This window comes from Brassica napus, chromosome A9 (genome assembly GCF_020379485.1).
Source record: "Brassica napus cultivar Da-Ae chromosome A9, Da-Ae, whole genome shotgun sequence".
NCBI classification, from domain to species: Eukaryota; Viridiplantae; Streptophyta; class Magnoliopsida; order Brassicales; family Brassicaceae; genus Brassica; species Brassica napus.
Window position 1 is genome coordinate 10,130,752 of NC_063442.1, and position 18,831 is coordinate 10,149,582.

The 18,831-nt window shown below is 31.4% G+C and overlaps 1 protein-coding gene across 1 annotated transcript; it reads left to right on the top strand.

Annotated features, from left to right (window-relative positions):
- Positions 1-7,493: 7,493 nt before the first annotated feature.
- Positions 7,494-17,479, top strand: LOC106420440 (transcription factor bHLH112; the record flags this gene model as incomplete). The annotated part of the gene is made up of 9 exons (XM_048740310.1): positions 7,494-7,554; positions 7,631-7,859; positions 7,980-8,391; positions 8,493-8,600; positions 8,684-8,749; positions 8,877-8,942; positions 9,069-9,122; positions 9,222-9,367; positions 9,717-17,479. Coding segments are annotated over 9 exons (1,146 nt in total), but the record flags the coding sequence as incomplete, so codon positions are not given.
- Positions 17,480-18,831: the final 1,352 nt, after the last annotated feature.

An 18,831-nucleotide genomic window follows, 5' to 3' on the forward strand; every position in this document is an offset into this window, starting at 1 on the left:
TGAAGCTGAATTTATGGCAGCTACTGAGGCGGCTAAACAAGGAATATGGCTGCAGGAACTACTAGCTGAGGTTGTGGAGAAGCCTTGCGAAAGGGTCATGATCAAAATAGACAACAAATCAGCCATTGCATTGACGAAGAATCCTGTCTTTCATGGACGCAGTAAGCACATCCATAAGAGGTACCATTTCATCAGAGAATGCATCGACAATGATCAGGTTGGGGTGGAGCATATTGCAGGAAGTCTTCAGAAAGCTGATGTGCTGACCAAAGCACTTGGTAAAACAAAGTTTGGTGAAATGAGAGAGCTGATTGGAGTGAGAGATCTGGTGAGTGAAGTCTTCAAGTTTAGGAGGGTGAATGTTGGAGATAAACTTGAAACTACTTGTGTTAATCCTATTTAATATGTGTTTTAGATAAGGATGAATCCTAATGAGATTAGGATAATAAACTCTATATAAGAAGATGGTGAGATGTGCCATGAACTTGTGAGATTTAGAGATTGTTGTTAGAGCTTGAGTTTTGAGGTATTTTCTTAAGCTAATAAAGGAAGTTTGATAATCTTTGAGTCTCATATTGTGAACGATAAACTGATAGCATTCCAATAAACAAGAAAATGTAGTTCAGAAAATATTAATTTCAACATCTCAACTATATATCACCTTCACGTGATTTTCTTAATGTATCAATTTCAACTTTAGCATTGTTTATATTTGACATACGGAATTTATCCCATTTTGATTAAGAGGATTCTTTGGCTCGCAATGCTAAGTCTAGGGATGTTAGTTTTTTGAGAGACTTACATAAAAAGACACTTTCTGAGTTTACTTTACTCTATAAGACACAATGTAACTTTGACACACTTTAGTTTGACAGCTGTCTTTTTCATGACAGAAATAACCTTGCTTTTGGTAAAGAAAATATTGTTTGTTTTAAAAATGCAAATGTAAGGAAACTCAGTTTCTTTGTAGTTACAATTAATGATAAAGTCATAAAGCAAAAAGTTAGATATGTGGATTTACGTGAATTGATCGTGTACGTCGGATCATTTTGATGAAAGTAGATCAACAGCTGGAAGAAAACATGCTTTATGGAGTGTAATTAATGGGTTGCAAAGGTTGAGAAAGTTGGTGAAGAATTTAAAGTTTTCGTCAGAGCTTGTTATCTTGGAAGCTATAGTGAAAGAGATGGTGAACAGTGGAAAGCGATGGAGATTGAGCATATGTTTATACTCTCCACACAAAAGCTCTGTTTTCTAATAATTCCATGTTTTTTTAATATTTTTTATTGTGAGTAACTTGTTTTTCCTCAACTTATGTTTATACTCTTCACGATATATTCATCCATGAACTACCCAGCATACTATCCACGAAAAATCCATCCACGATACACTATTCACGAGACCCCATCCACGACACACTATCCATGAGAAACCCATCCACGATACATTCATCTATAACCACCATCCACATATCACCCGTTCATGAGCCTTATAGATGATAGGAAAGTTTCCAGATATCCTTGAATCAGTACACATGCTCTCATGCATGGTTCGTAAGATCACAAAGTCTAAGACATTGCGTACTTGAGCTTCCACTAGATTGTACAAAAATTTGAAATAAAAACAGCCAATTGCATAGCTTTTCTATAAAAATTGTTAACACAAAGTATCTTGTCCATAACTATCTTGTCCACAAATCTTTCTTCCACAACTTTGACGTCCACAATTCTCTCATCCACAATTCTCTTTATTATACGACTTGTGTTTATGTTTTTCAGATGTGGTTTTGTTCTGGTTTGAATACATCAGAGATGGTAGAGCGTTCTGTAGCGTGGAGTATAGATCGAAGCAGATGGTCATGGATGAAGAAAAAAGCTTTTGACGAGACAAATGTTCTTTCATGGCTGTTAAAGCAACGAAGCCTGACTCACCGGCCCCGATGTCTTGTGGTGGTCATCACCGTCACTGTCGTTTAACTTGTTTGATTCTCATATATATAAGTTTTAAATTTCAAATCATGATACAAGAAAAAAAGAATACGAAAACAAAATAAAAATTATAAAGGTGAAGATTTAGCACATTCCATTTTTACAATTTCTAGATCTAGAGCAAAATAATTGAATTTAAAAAAAGAAAGGAGTTGGTCTCGTTGGTTTCGAGAAGAAGACTTGAATTTTTTTTTAAAAAGAAAGAAAAATGAATTATTGGATGGTTCAGTTTCTAATCAGTTATTTCTGGTTAGGAAATGTAACCAAGTTCACTTACATACTGGTTAAAGGGTTTATTGGTCAATTTAACATGAGAAAATGCCTTCAATATCCAATGTGTCTTTTAGCGTAATTGGAAACTTTAATTGTGTCTCTTAGAGTAAATTTTTCTAGTTTTTTCTTCTTGCAGAACACAAACCGCAAAATTGGCTATGTTCCGGAACCTAATGAAAAAGTTGAAAAAAGAAACTGAGTTTTGACATAAAAGACTATTTAGCACATGTGTCCAGAAGTAGAGCTGGGTTGCGGGTCAAACCCGCCCCGCTGACCCACCAACCCGCGGGTAAACTGATTTTTTTTACTCAAAAAATTTGATCCGCTTGACCCGCAAGAAAAAAATATAAAATCCGCACCCGCCCCGCTAAAACCCGCGGGTGATCCGCTAGACCCGCGGATAATATTAATAATATTAAAAATTATTAATTTAAATATTTTTTATTAAAATAACAATAAAATTTAATATTTTAAATATTTTTTTATTAAAAATAACAATAAAATTTAATATTTTAAATATTTTTTATTAAAAATAATAAATATTAATCTATTTATAATTAAAATTAAATTATTTTTTAAAAATTTTCTATTTAAAAATAATATTTAAAAAAAAAATCTTTTCTTTTTTAGTTTTTGCGGGTTGGCGGGTACCCGCACTGAATTTTGGCTGACCCGCACCCGTCCCGCATAAAAATCACTCAATCCGCACCCGCACCCGCGAACCAAATTTTTCAAATCACTCGATCCGCACCCGCCCCGCAGCGGATCAAATGGGGCGGGGCCCGCGGATAATGATTCATATTCCCAGCACTATCCAGAAGTGACGGTTTATAGATGGGATCGACCAGACCGTTCGTTAGAAAGAAATCTGATGGACTGACAAAGATTCTTCAGATCTAGTTTAGGGTGTCATACGATGGTTCATGGCTGTGTAATATTATAGTGCTTAAAAATTAAAATCTAATTTAGGTATTGAATCGAATTGCATGCCAAATACAGAATAAATGCAGTCTGTTTGTAAAATAAAAAATATTGCATTTACTTGTCATTCAACATTTTAACTACATAATAAAAAACATTGTAAAACAACAAAAATTTGCATGCAGATTAAAGATAATGTTAAGTTATTGATCTGCACAGACAAAAAGAAAATGAGTTAGACTGTTTGGAGAGGACCAATGCATATTGTTTTTATATATCAATTTTCTTATAAAAAATCACACTTTTTAACTCATTCAATCACTTCCACACCAAATACAATTTTTTTCAAATATAAATTTAGTAATTTTTAACTTTTGTGTAGTATTTTACTTTTAGAAAAAAAATATTTTTTTAAAATTAAAAAGAAAACATATACTTTATCTTATATAAATATATGTATAACAAACTATATATATTATTTTTTTATTATCATATTTTATATTATTTATTTGAAATAAGGAGTACATGTTGTTTTTGTTCTAAGTGTTTGAATGGCAAGCAAACAAAAATGGTTCCTCCGTCTAACGTGGTACGACTGTCTTTATATTCCCATTCAACTCAAAGAACATGATCCACTTGTGTTTCTAACAAAATAATAAGACAGTTCAAATAGTACAAAATGTGGTTCATTTTGTGACAAAAACTTAAAAAAATTATTTGAGAGAATTTCACTTAAAATATTTTTATATTCATCATTACTTTTAATATAGTTGAACTAAAATACATGTAACATTTTAAATATATTATGAATATTATATTTAATGAATCCAAAATATTTGAATTTAATTATTAAAATATATAACAACTTATAAGCTATAATATGTGCTGTACATTAGTTGACAAAAAAACTACCTTTCATTATAAAAAAAAAAGTAATATAAAATTATATATTATTTTAAATTTATACACTATTTTGAACCACTTTTTATTTACTTTCACCATTCAAACATATGTTTTGAACCGCTTGATCCGCTTTTTGTTCCGCTCGATCCGCTTGATCCGTTAGATCCGTACGTTGATCCGCTTTTCCCATTCGGAACCTAAATGTATTGTTCTAATATATGTCATTAATAGGCATGCAAATATAATTTATAAAACTATTTTTTAATTAATTAGGTTCAGTTAATTATTAAAATATTAATATTTCCACTGTTCCAAAATATAAGATATGTTAGGTAAATGTACAAATATTTACAAAATTGTTTTTACTTCAAAAGTATCACTAAAAATAGAAATTAAAATCAGTTCAATCAGTTATAAAATATTATTTTTTCACAATTATTAATAAAGTGAAAAGTTACATACAAAATTGAAAATATATTATATTTGAAAACATCATTTTAAAACATCTTATATGTTAAACAAAGTGAATATAGTAAAAATAATAACTGAGGTTTATATTCAATATTATTCAACAAATTTTTTTTTGTCTACAAATATATTATGAGATATACATATATATATATATATATATGTATATTAACTAGTATTTGTATTTTGTTTTAGATATTTAATCTACACCATTCCAATTTTTTCAATACTTAAATAAAGACAATGATGTGACAAATTAGTTTGATCAATTGTATCTGCATTTGTTTTGTATAATATTATTTTTAATTTGTATTTGTTTTTTTAATCCATGATCTGTTTTATCTGTATTTTCTTATCTGTGTCACTATTCGAAGCTTCAATAGTTCTATTTTTATCCAAAGTCAACATTAACAAGTGGGTTTATAGAATAATAAAGAAGCTAAGTTTAGTCGACTCTCTGGATTAACTTTTAACCTATCGGTTAATGACGTTCTTTTTTGGCGGGTGGACTCGGATGTGCTTAAGCAACTTGATCAAATTGGTTTCGACACTTTCTTGCTTACAGTTACATTTAAAGAATAATAATTGGATTTGCTTGATATAATTTTTTTTTTTTTTAGTAGAGTCTTACTAGTCACACGGATCTGACCTAACTGTCTCTGAATTAATTTCAACCTCTGAAGTCGCACTTACTAGAAAATCAATAAATTCTGTCACAGAGGGAAACCATGAAATAATCATTATTAATTAATTAATTTTATTTTTCAATATGATCATTGATTTAATTGCGACATCTTAATTCTTACTCCCTCCGTTTTTTATTATAAGTCGCTTTGAAGGTATGCACATAGATTAAGAAAATCATTAATTTCTTATATTTTCGAAACAAAGACATCATTAATTATTTACCTAACCATAATTTAACCAATAGAAAAATAGAAAATATATTATCATTGGTCAGACAACATTAATTACTAATAAATGTTACATAAAAAACCGAAAACGACATATAATTTGGAACAAAAAAGTTTCTCTAAAATGACTTATATTAAAAAACGGAGCGAGTAGTTTTTTCTTTCCAGCAACCATTATCCAATAAGTAATTACATCAGTTCCATTTGATTTTTTTTTCCTGGATACTAATAAAAATGATTAATTCTATTCTAGCTATATAGATTTAAATGATTTTTGTGTTTGACGTCAAACATGGACTGATAAAGCGAGTGTTCTTCTGTGAAAACTTTTACATCACATATTTTATGGTTTAACACGGTTCAAACATTATTATTATATTTTTTTGACTGATCAAACATTAATTTACCAACAATTACATTTGAATATTTGAGCGAATAAGATTAGGTATTTAAAATAGATCGGATACGTATATTGTGCGGATGACGAAAAAAACGAATATTGTGCACCTGGTTTGTTTGGATGCAAATGGAATATCTATGTGCCACGCCCGGTTCAATTCATCGGTAGGATAACGATGAGCATGTAAAGTTATACCATTCCATTTTCAAATTTAACAACAAACCAACTTTAAGTTTATGTGGCTCTCGCATCATACAATATTAAAATTTAAGAAAATTGCTTTAACGAAAAACAATTAAGATTTACCAATGGTAAAATAGTATCTAAGAGACACTATTTATAATGCTCAGACAAATTTTTTGTTGAAAATAATTATTTACAATGTTTGGGTTTTGGGTAAAAAGGTAAAACTATTAAGATAGGGGTAATACAAATCTATGAATTGTAATCAATAAAGTGCAACAATTGATTGACTTATCATAATTGTAAGAAGAATAAAATATTTATGAAATTTAGAAAAAGCTACTTCAAAAGAATATGGACCGTTTGGTAAAAAAGTCACAAACACAATAGGTCCAGGAACTGTGACGTGACACAGATCAAAACTTGGCATCGAACGACGATCGTCATCATATTCCATTTATCCATAGTCTCAATCTCAAACCACAAGAACAAATCTTATTTTATAATTACGCCCGAAAAAATCTAACTGGCAACTTTCTTTTTTTTTTTTTAATCTAAAAAAGACTTTTATTATGTAAGTATCATTATTTAGTGCAAAATAAAAACACAATTGTTTGTTATTTTCTGGTGTTTAGAATTTTGATAACATTTGTATGAATTCTAAAATAATTATATTATATTTGGACTTTTATTGTTTCAGTTATGGAATTCTACTAAAAATCATTTGTCATAATTTCATATTCAATTTTTCTATTTTTAAATAGCACCAGATTTAGATTTTACTGGTGTGTTTCAAATCACAACAGAATTTTTTTTTTAATTTTCTAAACATGATTACTAGTATTAAACTCAATTACAACATATTATAATGCGTTATTTAGAATTGATGATCGAATAAAGACGATTTAATAACAAAATTGTGTTTGGAAGTTAATTTATAGTGAAGTAATTGATCAAAACCTTGAGAAGTTTTCTATTTCCGACCAGTTAGCAACTTATCGGTTATAGAATTTGATGTCAACCAATCTTAGGTTCCCGTTAGATATAATGTCTGAATATCATCCCTCTTTTGGCATCTTGCATAATACCAAACACCTATCTAATCTCAAATTAAATATTTAATTAATTAAATTAAGAGGATAATCATCGCTTCTTATAAAAACCAAGCAGCAATGAAACAAATCTCATCCAGACAGTTGTTTTTAGAATAATACAAAAATCAGGGATTAGGAACCGTTATTATTACAACATTTTTCTTTCAAAAAGTATACAAAAAGGAATTAATAAAAAAAAAATCAAGATTACTTCTTAACAAAAGAAAATTCATTTAGGAGTGTTATGTTGATATATAATTTTTTAGTCTAAACTGTGCCAATTGTCAACTAAATTCCGGTAATTTCCACACACTTGTCCGTACTTCCCTATATAAACATACACACCCTCATAGAACATATATCAAAAATTCACATTAATACTCTTCATATCACACATAGCACACACACATGTAAAACTCTTGACCTTTGTCTAATAACAACTTTGGAGTAAGCATAAATTAAAATTTCCTGATTCTGTTTTTATAGCTGAGGAGTTTCAAGCGACGGCAGCAATTTGCGGCAGCGGAGGCGGCGCGTGGTGGAACTCGCCAAGGAGCGTTATGTCCCCTTCGGATCATTTCTTGTCGCCATGTTTCGGACAGCGAGAGGCTGATTCTGACAGTGGAGGAAGCACCGTGAGTATTGACTCGACGTTGCAAATGATGGGTCTAGGGTTTTCCTCAAACTCTTCTTCAGACTGGAACCAAACCGTTTTGTAAATTTCTTAAGGACAAACATTAACTTTAATTTCTTTCAGTTCTTCTAGTTTTCGAGGAAATTGATAACATTCAATAATAATCACAAGACCACTTTTGTTTATTGCTTTATGTTTCAGACAAGAAGACTTAAACTCAAGCTTCATAAGCTCACAAGATCACTATCATGGCCAAGGATTCTTATCTACAACTAGTTCACCTTATCTTCTTAATCCAGCTTGTTCTTCATCTTCGTCACCTTCTCCTCCTTCCTCAAGCTTGTTACAAACCTTTTACGATCCGGAACCGAGTCAGTACAGGTTCCTTTCTACCACTAGCTGTTCAATCAACGATTCTCAGCTCTCTTGGGCTAGTAGTAAGACAAGTCCTCATCATCAAGCTGCTTATGGAATAATTAACAACTTCTCTAACAGCACAAACTCTCGACCCTTTTGGAGTTCTTCATCAACCACTAACTTAAACAACACGCCGCATAACAGTTTTGTAACCTATTCGCAGATAATACCTACTCGTCTTGAGGACAAAACTAAGGTAATTAATCACATTTATGTCAAAATTTGCTAATATATAAGTTTTGTTTTGGTGATATATAAGTTTGTTGCTAATTTATTAATTTTTCTTTTGTGTTGAAGAATCAGAAGACTAAAGGCCAGAGCGAGTCTTTAAAGAGAGCAAAGGATAATGATTCCGCGTCGAAGAAACAGAGAATTAGCACGCCTTCACCATTGCCAACTTTTAAGGTACATAATCATAAATCAAGATTTGTTTATTTAACATTTTATTTTCATTTCTTGGTGAATAAAATGGATTGTAAATGTAACAGGTGAGAAAAGAGAATCTAAGGGACCAGATTACTTCATTACAACAGTTAGTTTCACCTTTCGGAAAGGTGAATGATTTATGTGTTTATTTATTTATTTGGATTAGTAAGATATATGAACAAAAGTTTTCTCTTGGTTAGGTTTATGTATTGAGCCTCTTTATTAAATTTTTCTGTTCTTTGGGCTAATTTATAGACAGATACTGCATCTGTTCTCCAAGAATCCATAGAGTACATCAAGTTTCTTCATGATCAAGTCACTGTACGTTTCTAGTGATTTCTCTCATGAAATCTTTTTCTAAGTCAAGAAACCCTAGAAATGATCAAATAATTTGTTAAAAAGATATATGATCAAATATTGATCATAATAATATTTTTTTAAATACAGGTTCTAAGCACTCCATACATGAAACAAGGTGCTTCCGTCCAACAACAACATCAGGTTTAATTACTACTCGATCTAGTGTGTGATTTGTGTCTAACTTTGGAGTTTCACGCCATCATGGGTAATTAAGTATTAATTTAGTATGGATTCATGCAGAAATCTGGTAAGAGTCAAGATGGAAACGAGAATCAAGAACTAAGAGCACACGGTCTGTGTCTCGTTCCCATATCGAGCACTTTTCCGGTGGCTAATGAAACAACCGCCGACTTCTGGACACCAACGTTTGGGGGCAACAGTTTCAGGTATAGTAGATGAACGTATATTAAAAGGTTCTTTATTAGCATCAAGATACTCATTAATATTGGTTAAAATAATAATTATAAAGAAGAAATATAAAATTCGTACGTCATGATCAAAGATTGAATTATTACTTGGAAAAAAGTAGAGATAGTAGAAAAATGATGACTCTTCAAAGGTAGGCAGAGGCAACAATGGTGTTGGAGGGGACCAACTACAAAAGAAAGAATGATTAGGACTTAGAAAAATAGGATTACCCAATATACATTTTTTTCCTATCATATATTAATAGGCTCTATGTTAGAAAAAAAGATATATAACTAACTAAGCTGAATTTGTTTTTTACTCTTTTAGGTGATTAAAGAGTGTGTGAGAGAGAGAGAGAGAGAGTTGTAGTTGTCAAGACGGACGGGAACATATGCTAAATTCAGCTTGAAGACTTCAAAGCATGGACAATAATCTTAATGTATTTTCTCTTTCTTCTTTAGTATTTTAATTTAATATTTGGGGGGGGGGGGGGGGGGGGGGGGGTTTATTGCTGAATTTAGCAGATATGGGTTGTTTTTATGTTGAATAACCTTTTGTTCCTGTCCTTGTTCTTGAATATATAAAATATACATATTTTTGCAGTTGGTTCCATTTTTGTTAGTCACTTATTAAAGATGAAACTTTTAGTTTGTTTCAAATTTGTATGTGTATAACTTCGCTCCAAACCCAAATTTCTATGCTGATGAAATAACAATAATATAATACAATATATATATGTATATATCTTTATGTGTATATATATATATATATGTATTTGCTTACTAATTTTTATATATAGACAATATGTGTAAACTATATATTTAATCACCTATAATTTAATCAATATTTATATAAACAATTGGAAAATTTCAAAATAAAAATAATTTGATAAAATAATAAATAATAAAATATATAGTTCTATTAATATAATAAAATATTTATTATCCTTCACTACTTCAAAATAAGTGTTTTTAGGAATAAATATTATTATTAATATTATATTATATTTTTAAAATTTCAATAAATATGGATTCAATTAGATCACTGAATGGTGTTTTCATAATACTTTATAATACTTTTATTAGAGGTTTGGTTATATCGATGACAAAATAAGAAAACTTAAAGATTAACTATATATAAATTTATTTTATTTCTAATCGTATTTTATTATTTATTATGTTAATTGTTATTGCTTTTTTGGAAAATAAAAGAAATTAAATTATAAATTAATTAATGTAAAATATGAACCCAAAATAACATTTCTAGTTTTAGATACTTTTTTAGAAACATGGATTTCAAAAATTCTTCAGATCTACATATGCATTTGTCGATTAAAGTTTTGTTTCCATATTAATTTGAAATATTCCTTATAAATCTGTAGGTTTTCAAATTGAAAAAATTGAATTTGTACTGTATGTATGTTGTTACTTGTTAGCAACAAAATACATGCTGATTGCCATGATAGTAAATTATACAAAGAGTAATATTTATTTTGTTAAACGCTATACGTGTTATCCTGTCACCAAAACATACGTATCAAAAATGTATTGTTATTTTATAATATCTAATTTGAAAATATATTCATAAGTAATTAAAATTAATAACAAAGTAAAATGTATTAAGCAAATCACTATATATTAATAATGCCGAATAAGAAATATAAACAATAATATTAAAGAGTTAAACAATATATAACATCAATGTAGAAAATATATATTTAAATAATTTATAATAACATCAAATACATTTATAAAATGAAAAATATCCGCACGGACATACGAATCAAAATCTCTAGTTTACTTTGTTTAAACGCTATATATGTTACCCTGTCACCAAAACATACATATCAAAAACTTATAATAACATTTTGTAATAAAGATATTTCAAAACAAAATTATACTATAAAGAAAATTAACCGGTTCGCAAAAAAACACTAATATAAACGATAGACAGAAAATATTTCTCGATCAACGAATTTTACAAATTAGATTACTGGAAATGATTCTATATTTCTTTCTCTACCGCCTATCCGAAGAACTATTAATCAATTTTATGTCGTTGTTTAGAGGCTGCAAAATATAACTTTTAGGGGTTTTGTGCCATTACTCCATGTTTGTCTATGTTCCAGTCCAGTCCTTTTATTTACATGTTTATACTTTATACCAGTCATATTTTTACTGGACTGGGTTAGTTAATATATCACTCTTAGTTGCTCTTTATTTATTTTTTTATGATTCCACGTTGATGCTTTCTATTCATTCTTGTAGAGTAGATTACAATTTACCTAAAGTTCTATTTTTTTTTTTGAGAAAGGGCTACCTAGAGTTCTACTTGCAACTATAATGCAGAAATACGGAAGACAAATTCACTAGAATATTTTGCATCATTTATTTTAGATATTTGTAATTTGTAATTTATAGTTTAGAAAGCGGTAATGCAAATATTTTACATCAATTTAAGAAAATACTGCAATTATTTATATAAATTATTATAACTGGTTTAAATCGAAACATGTTTAATTCTTTATAAATCCTAATTTTAATTATGATATAATGTGTATATGTTCATACATATCAATGTATAAATGTGTGTTCATAGATTGAACTTTTTAATCGTTCGATTAGAAGTTAGAACTATACATTACGAAAATTTGATACTGGAAGCCAGTAGATAACAGGCCCACTGGTTCCTACTTTATGATTTGAATATACATATATGGTTTAGTATATATACTGATGATAAAAATATACCAATTTGACATTCAATATCATTCATGCTTAAAGAAAAAAAGAAAGATTATTCCATTCTTTTAATAAAGACATTTGCGTGTCTAATCTATCAGATGCCACAACAATCATACGCAATAATTGAATTTTAGTACTCCCTCTGAATTTAAATATAAGATATTTAAAGTTTTACACACATATTAAAAAGCAATAAATAGACTATTTTAATTGTTATTTTTTTATTATATCAATAAAGTTTTACCACTCATAATTTTACGTTTTAATTTATGTTTAAATTTTCAAAATAAATACATTAATTATATCTCAAAACATCATACATTTGTATACAAAATAAAAATATAGAACATTTTACATTCGTATCCAGAAAGAGTATCTTTTTGTATCGTATGTTACAAACTCGAAAATTAGTAATGCAATTTTAATGCGTTTACCAAAAAAACAAGAATTGAATTCTAACAAATATCTAAATCTATATACTCTATAGTAGGGTCCCATGCATGATTACCTGTTATTTGAATCAATTAATTTAATAAAATTATCCGTGTATAAATTTTAATACGTAATAAATTTATTGTATGTAGTACGTAGTTTCAATGTTTTTCTTTTTTGAATTGTGCACTATTGAAAATGTTGGTTTTCTCCGAAGTCCAAACAAACATATATAGCATGCGGGGAAAACCAGTATTCAAGTATTCCAGGCGTGAATCGGTTTCAGGAGAAGCAGGTGAGACAAACTTAGGGTTTGAATGATAACATGCAAAGCATAACCGGTGCTAGCAACAAAAATATATAGATATATATATAAAAAATTGTTATTTTTAACTGCAGTGTTTGGTGTGTAAGCCTTAATACCATAGCTAGGTAGTTTGGATCACAACACGTAACTACAAGTGCATGTCTCTTCCAACTCCCAGCTGCAAATGATTCTTTCTCACGGCCTTTGTCTTTGAAAGTATTTCTCGATTTGTTTTCTGATCTTTTAATTTTCCGGTGGCTTTTACTTGTAGAAACAATCCAAATAGGTTAAGGTTTCGGCGCGGTCAATCATGTAACACCGAATAAATCAAAACCGAACTGAACTGAAATAACTTATTTGGTTTTAGTGATACCGTTAATGATATTTTTAGAAAGCATATATATATATATATATATATATATATATATATATATATATATATATATATGGTTCGATTACTGATTAATTAAACTATAATGATATAATTATAAATAATTTACATAATATGTTAATAATATCTATAAATATTCCCGTTGAAGGCGCGGTTGAGTAGGGAATTTTATTCTGGGATGTTTAATTCATTTGTTTTGCCTTCGTGTCTCAAAGTTATTCTGCTAATCTGGCATAGTTCTGGCTTTGTCTGACAAAAGGTTCAAATGAATTTCAGTACTTATTGTCAAGATGTCCACTGCATTGCTTGCTCTCTTGCCTGATTTTGGTTCAGTGCGAGAATTCCATCAGTTTATAGGGGAATGAGATTAGTTAGCTTTCGTTTAGTGTTTTCTTACAAGTTGTTCTCGTTAAGGTAGATGGGTTTCCAATCTAAAACCAAATGGTGATAACTGGAGTGATCCATCTATCTTATGTACTACTAAGGATCTTTTCTAACATTCGATATGAGACCTTTGTCCCTAATACGCCCCCTCGAGATGATGACTCTTTGAGCATCAATTATGGAATGTTTGGGCAAGGATCGATGTGCCGACTTTGGGCTAGATCGATAATGGATTGGGTTAGACTGCGTGGATTGGGCTCTGATACCATGTTAAGACAGATGAACTTCCGACCTAAAACTAATTGGTGATAAGTAGAATGGTCCATCTGTCTTATCTACTACTAAGAATCCTTTCCAACATTCGATGTGAGACCTTTGTCCCTGATAGTTCTTTGTTTGTATGTGTATTCTCTTGTGTGTGAGCTTGCCACTATGTCTTAGCGAATTTTGATTCTTCAACCCGGCTAATGTACATTTCATCTTGTATTTCATTCAGTTTTATTAATATAAAATTGTATGACAAAAAAACTAGTGAGCTTGCTTGGGATATCGTATAATAATATTATAGGTGATAAAGATACAGAATAAACTGGGAATACATTTCAAATCAAATTAGTTACATCTGAAAATTTGAATTACTCATTTCAACTATCAATCGATTAGAAATAGAATCAATTTTGTAAGAGATTTTGACAGGTTATGCCATGCGCCAAAAGAAACAAGGATCATATATGATGTAAAGTTAATATAATTGGCAAAAGAAAACATTATGGGCATAATTTCAGTCTTTTACATGTACAATAAAGGACGAACAAGTTTTGTCTTGGCATTATGTGAAAACAAGTTCTTAGTGTCTTCAGCTATAAGCTTTGTTTGATTGAACCGTAAAAGCGTTATTCCTTTTATCCGTAGGAAAATAATAAATCACTTTGATTCTAATTTTGTTAAGCTTTTGAGAATCACAAAGACACACAGCTTATTTTCATCCAGAGGGACATATCCATTTACTTTCTGAATCAAAATCTATGCGGTTTTACCAGACTTATCATATTAGTTTGTATGACTGTCGCTGACAGATCGTAATCAGGGTTCGAAGTTATTAGAGTTTGCTACCATGTAAATTGTAGTCAGAAACATCATGTTTAGAAAATAAATGGAAGACCTCCGTTCACCGCGGGTGGCCGACGCGGACCACCAGACCGGAGGCTGCAGAATTGCACCAGGGAGCTTGGCTCGAGACCACTGCGAGTCGCTGACGTGGGTAGAGGCAGTCAGCGGTTGATCGATAGGAGACAACGCGCTACGCGGGTGACCACCGCGGAAACCAAGCAGGGCGACTGATACAATCTCATATTGGATTCCGAGATGGGCCTGTAAACTGAAGAAGAAGATCAAGCCCAAAGCATTTCTCTTTCGTTTAATTACCATTTATGCCATTACCTCATACAGTTATGTATTTATATTGCTTTGTTCTTTGTATAGGATTATGAAATTATCAAACAAAATTAGAAGTCATTTTCTTCCTTCTGGAGATTTGTCACAGTCTTATCTTCCCTCCTATTTCTTCTCACTGATTGGTCAAAGGCAAGGGGCAGGCCGCGGTCCAATAATAGGGAGTGGAAGTGAGATAGGAAACCTGGATAGATAGATCCCAAAGTAGAAATCCTACTGTGGATTCGAAGAACGGGTAAACACAGACGTAGGAGATGATCAGGACGTTTAGAAGGATCAACTCGAAAGACTGAATTCGAATGCAACGCTCTTTATAAGAACTTAGTTGCTTGAGAGATAAGTAATAGCTAGAAAGTAGTTTATTGATTGTGTATCAAAACATTTCCCTAAGGCTACATATATATAGCAAACCCAGAGGAGATTTAACTATGTGACTTATCCTGTCACAATACTTCCTCCTTCAGAACATTCTTGGCCTCAAGGATGGAAGTTTGGATACTTGGCAATGAAATCTTGATAGAACTCCCAAGTAGCTTGTGCTGGAGTGAACCCTTCTCATTGGACTAAGACCTTTGTAACAGCCCTGTTGTGGCGATTAACCATCTTTGTCTCCAAGATAGACTCAGGTACCTTGCACGTACCAACATCATTGAGATATTGCGGAAGTGTAGGGAGTGTAGTTGGCGGATTAGGACAGATCTTGAGCTGACTGACATGAAAGACGTCGTGCATAGCAGCATTTGGAGGTAACTCCAATTTGTAAGCATGAGATCCCACTCGATCGAAGACTGGGAAAGGACCGTAAAACATGGTGATAGTTTATGTGGGATGTTGGGACCTTTGAGAGAATGTTGGCGGTAAGCTTGCAGTTTTAAATAAACATAATCTCCTATCTTGAATTCTCGGTCAGAACGGTGTGCGTCGGCATATTGTTTCATACGATTCTGAGCACGGAGTAGATGAAACTTCATGAGGTCGATGACTGCTTCACGTTTTTGGAGAGTTCGGTCGACTGAGGTAGATGAGCTTTTGCCAGGTAGGTATGGAATGTGCACCGGAGGAGGCTGACCGTATATTATTTCGTACGGTGTGCTATGTATTGCAGAGTGGTAAGTGGTATTATACCACCATTCAGCTAAAGGAAGCCATGTACTCCAAGTGTGTGGCGAATCAGATATCATGCATCGGAGATAGGTTTCAATAGTTTTATTTGTGACCTCTGTTTGTCCGTCAGTTTGTGGATGGTAGGCGGTAGAGAAGTTGAGGTCGACGCCATAAACATGGAACAGATCGCGCCAGACGTCACTTAAAACACTGGATCCCTATCACTTGTGATGTCTTTGGGCATACCGTGAAGACGAAGAACCTGATCCAAGTAAAGCGTGGCTACGTCGATGGCAGTGTAAGGATGTGGTAACGCCAGGAAGTGAGTGTTCTTGCTGAGGCGATCAATGACCACCAAGATGCAATGCTTTCCAGAAGATGGAGGTAATCCTTCTATAAAGTCAAGACTAACCGATTCCCAAACACCTGCAGGTACCGGAAGAGGTTGTAGCAAGCCTGGTTTTGCGGCTAAATCATATTTGTTGTGCTGACATGTTGAGCAGTTGTGGACGTGGTTCTGAGTTTCTAAGCTCATCTTTGGCCAGAAAAAAACAGTGATTTGATTCATTGTAGCGTCGAATCCCTGCCTGAGGGACTGCCTATTGCAGAATCGTGAAGCCATTTAAAGATGTGGAGTTTTACGTCTGGATCATCAAAACGCCCGTTATTAACCTATTGCTTTAATTTATTAATAGAAAATAAAAATTATGTAATATATTTATAAGATATATAGTAGAAATTTTAGTATGCTTTTTGATATTTTTTAAAAACTTCAATGAACTTGGGGTTTAAATCTATCAAAAATTTCAAAATAATTAATTATATAACAAATCATGCCATCCTCAATAGTCAACTACTATGTAATTACTAAAAAACGGTAAAGTAAGGATTTTCTTAACAAGACAAGTATTTAATAGTTGAGATATTTCTGTTATACATATTTATTTTGTAAATACGTTACAAATGAAATTAATTATCCACGATCCTACAATGGTATACCAAAATAATCCTTAATGTCATTTCTCTCATAATAAAACGCCTAAACGCCTTATAATAAAGAGACAATGTGTGAAATATCCTCAATTAAGGTTTAAATTAGCTGAATACCCATAATTATGGATAACCTAAATAGGAGTAATTTTTTGACACTGTACGGACAAAAATGCCCTCATAATTTGTCGAAAACAAGTAACTCTAGATCTATCAGCTAAATATTTACATAGCAGGTAACAATCTACATACCAACTAACATATCAGTTAATAATTTCAGTATCATCTAACAATCTATGTATCAAACAAATGTATCGACTAACAAATCATATATCAGTTAATGAAACTATTAACAATTAATTAGTTATTTATTAAATAGCGCAAAATCTATTTGTAACAGCTAACATTTCATGTATCGATTAAGCATTCATTAAAATCTTAATAATAGCAGGTAAGTAATAAAATACCTACTAACGTATATATTATCTAAAAGATGATTGTGATTCGAAATTGGAAACATTGGAATTGGGGTGAGATAATAAGATTAGCATTATGAGTATCAAAAGAATCAGAATAAAAAAATAAAGATTTGTGTTGATTTAGAAGATGATTTGAAGAATTTGTACGAGAGATAAAGAGATTAGAACACATAAAAGGAAGAAGAGAGAGAGATAGAGATAAGGGTATTATAGTCATAAAAATATTTAAAAGAAACAAGGGTATATAGTAAATTACATGAGTTTCTGGTTGTATCCACGCAAATTTCTCTATAATAAAATCGTGTCATGTACTTTACTCCCCATCACATATCACAAGAAAGAAAAAAGACCATGGCTTTCTCAAAGAATCACAGTTTTCTTTTCATGCTATTCCCAATTCTATTCATTCTTGTGACGATGCAATTTGCTTTTGCCTTTCTCTTCAAAACATGTTGTGATTATAAATAAACTTGTAACACGTGCAACATTGATTGTGCATTGTACAAACAAAGAGGAAGATAAGGGAGTGATTTCACTCGGACCCGGAGATAGTTTTGATTTTAGATTTCGTGTAAATCTTCGCAAAACAACAGTATACACTTGTAATTTTGCTTGGCTTGGTAACACAGCAACATTTGATATTTTTAGAGCTGATAGAGATGATAATCCGAGAAGCAAAGTTGGAGTTTGCAGCGAATGTATCTTGAGCATCTATGAACCAGCACCATATAGAGATAGACGTGATGGAGGTCAACCTAATTGTTTCCAGTGGGCTTCTTGAATATTTTATCGTATCTTCTTATTTTGTGTTTCGTTGTATGACAATATTAATAGAATAAATAAAGAAGTCTCGTGTTTTTGAAATCATTTTCCCATATTTATCACGTTGTATTTTTGCGATCAAATACACATATGATATATCTTTTTTTTTTAACTATTCTTGCATTAAATAAAATATGAAAGGGTAGCAAAAGTGGCAATATAGCAACCGTCGGGCATCTGTTAAGAAGCATTAACGAGGCAAGGGTTTTATGTTTAGGAATACCTTTCTTAATCTAGATGAGAGAGTACCATGGCACTAAACAAGCTGGTTTCTATTAGAGTCCCACATCATCGTGTGGGATGATGGTTCTTGGGCAATATATATGTGTATGGGCAA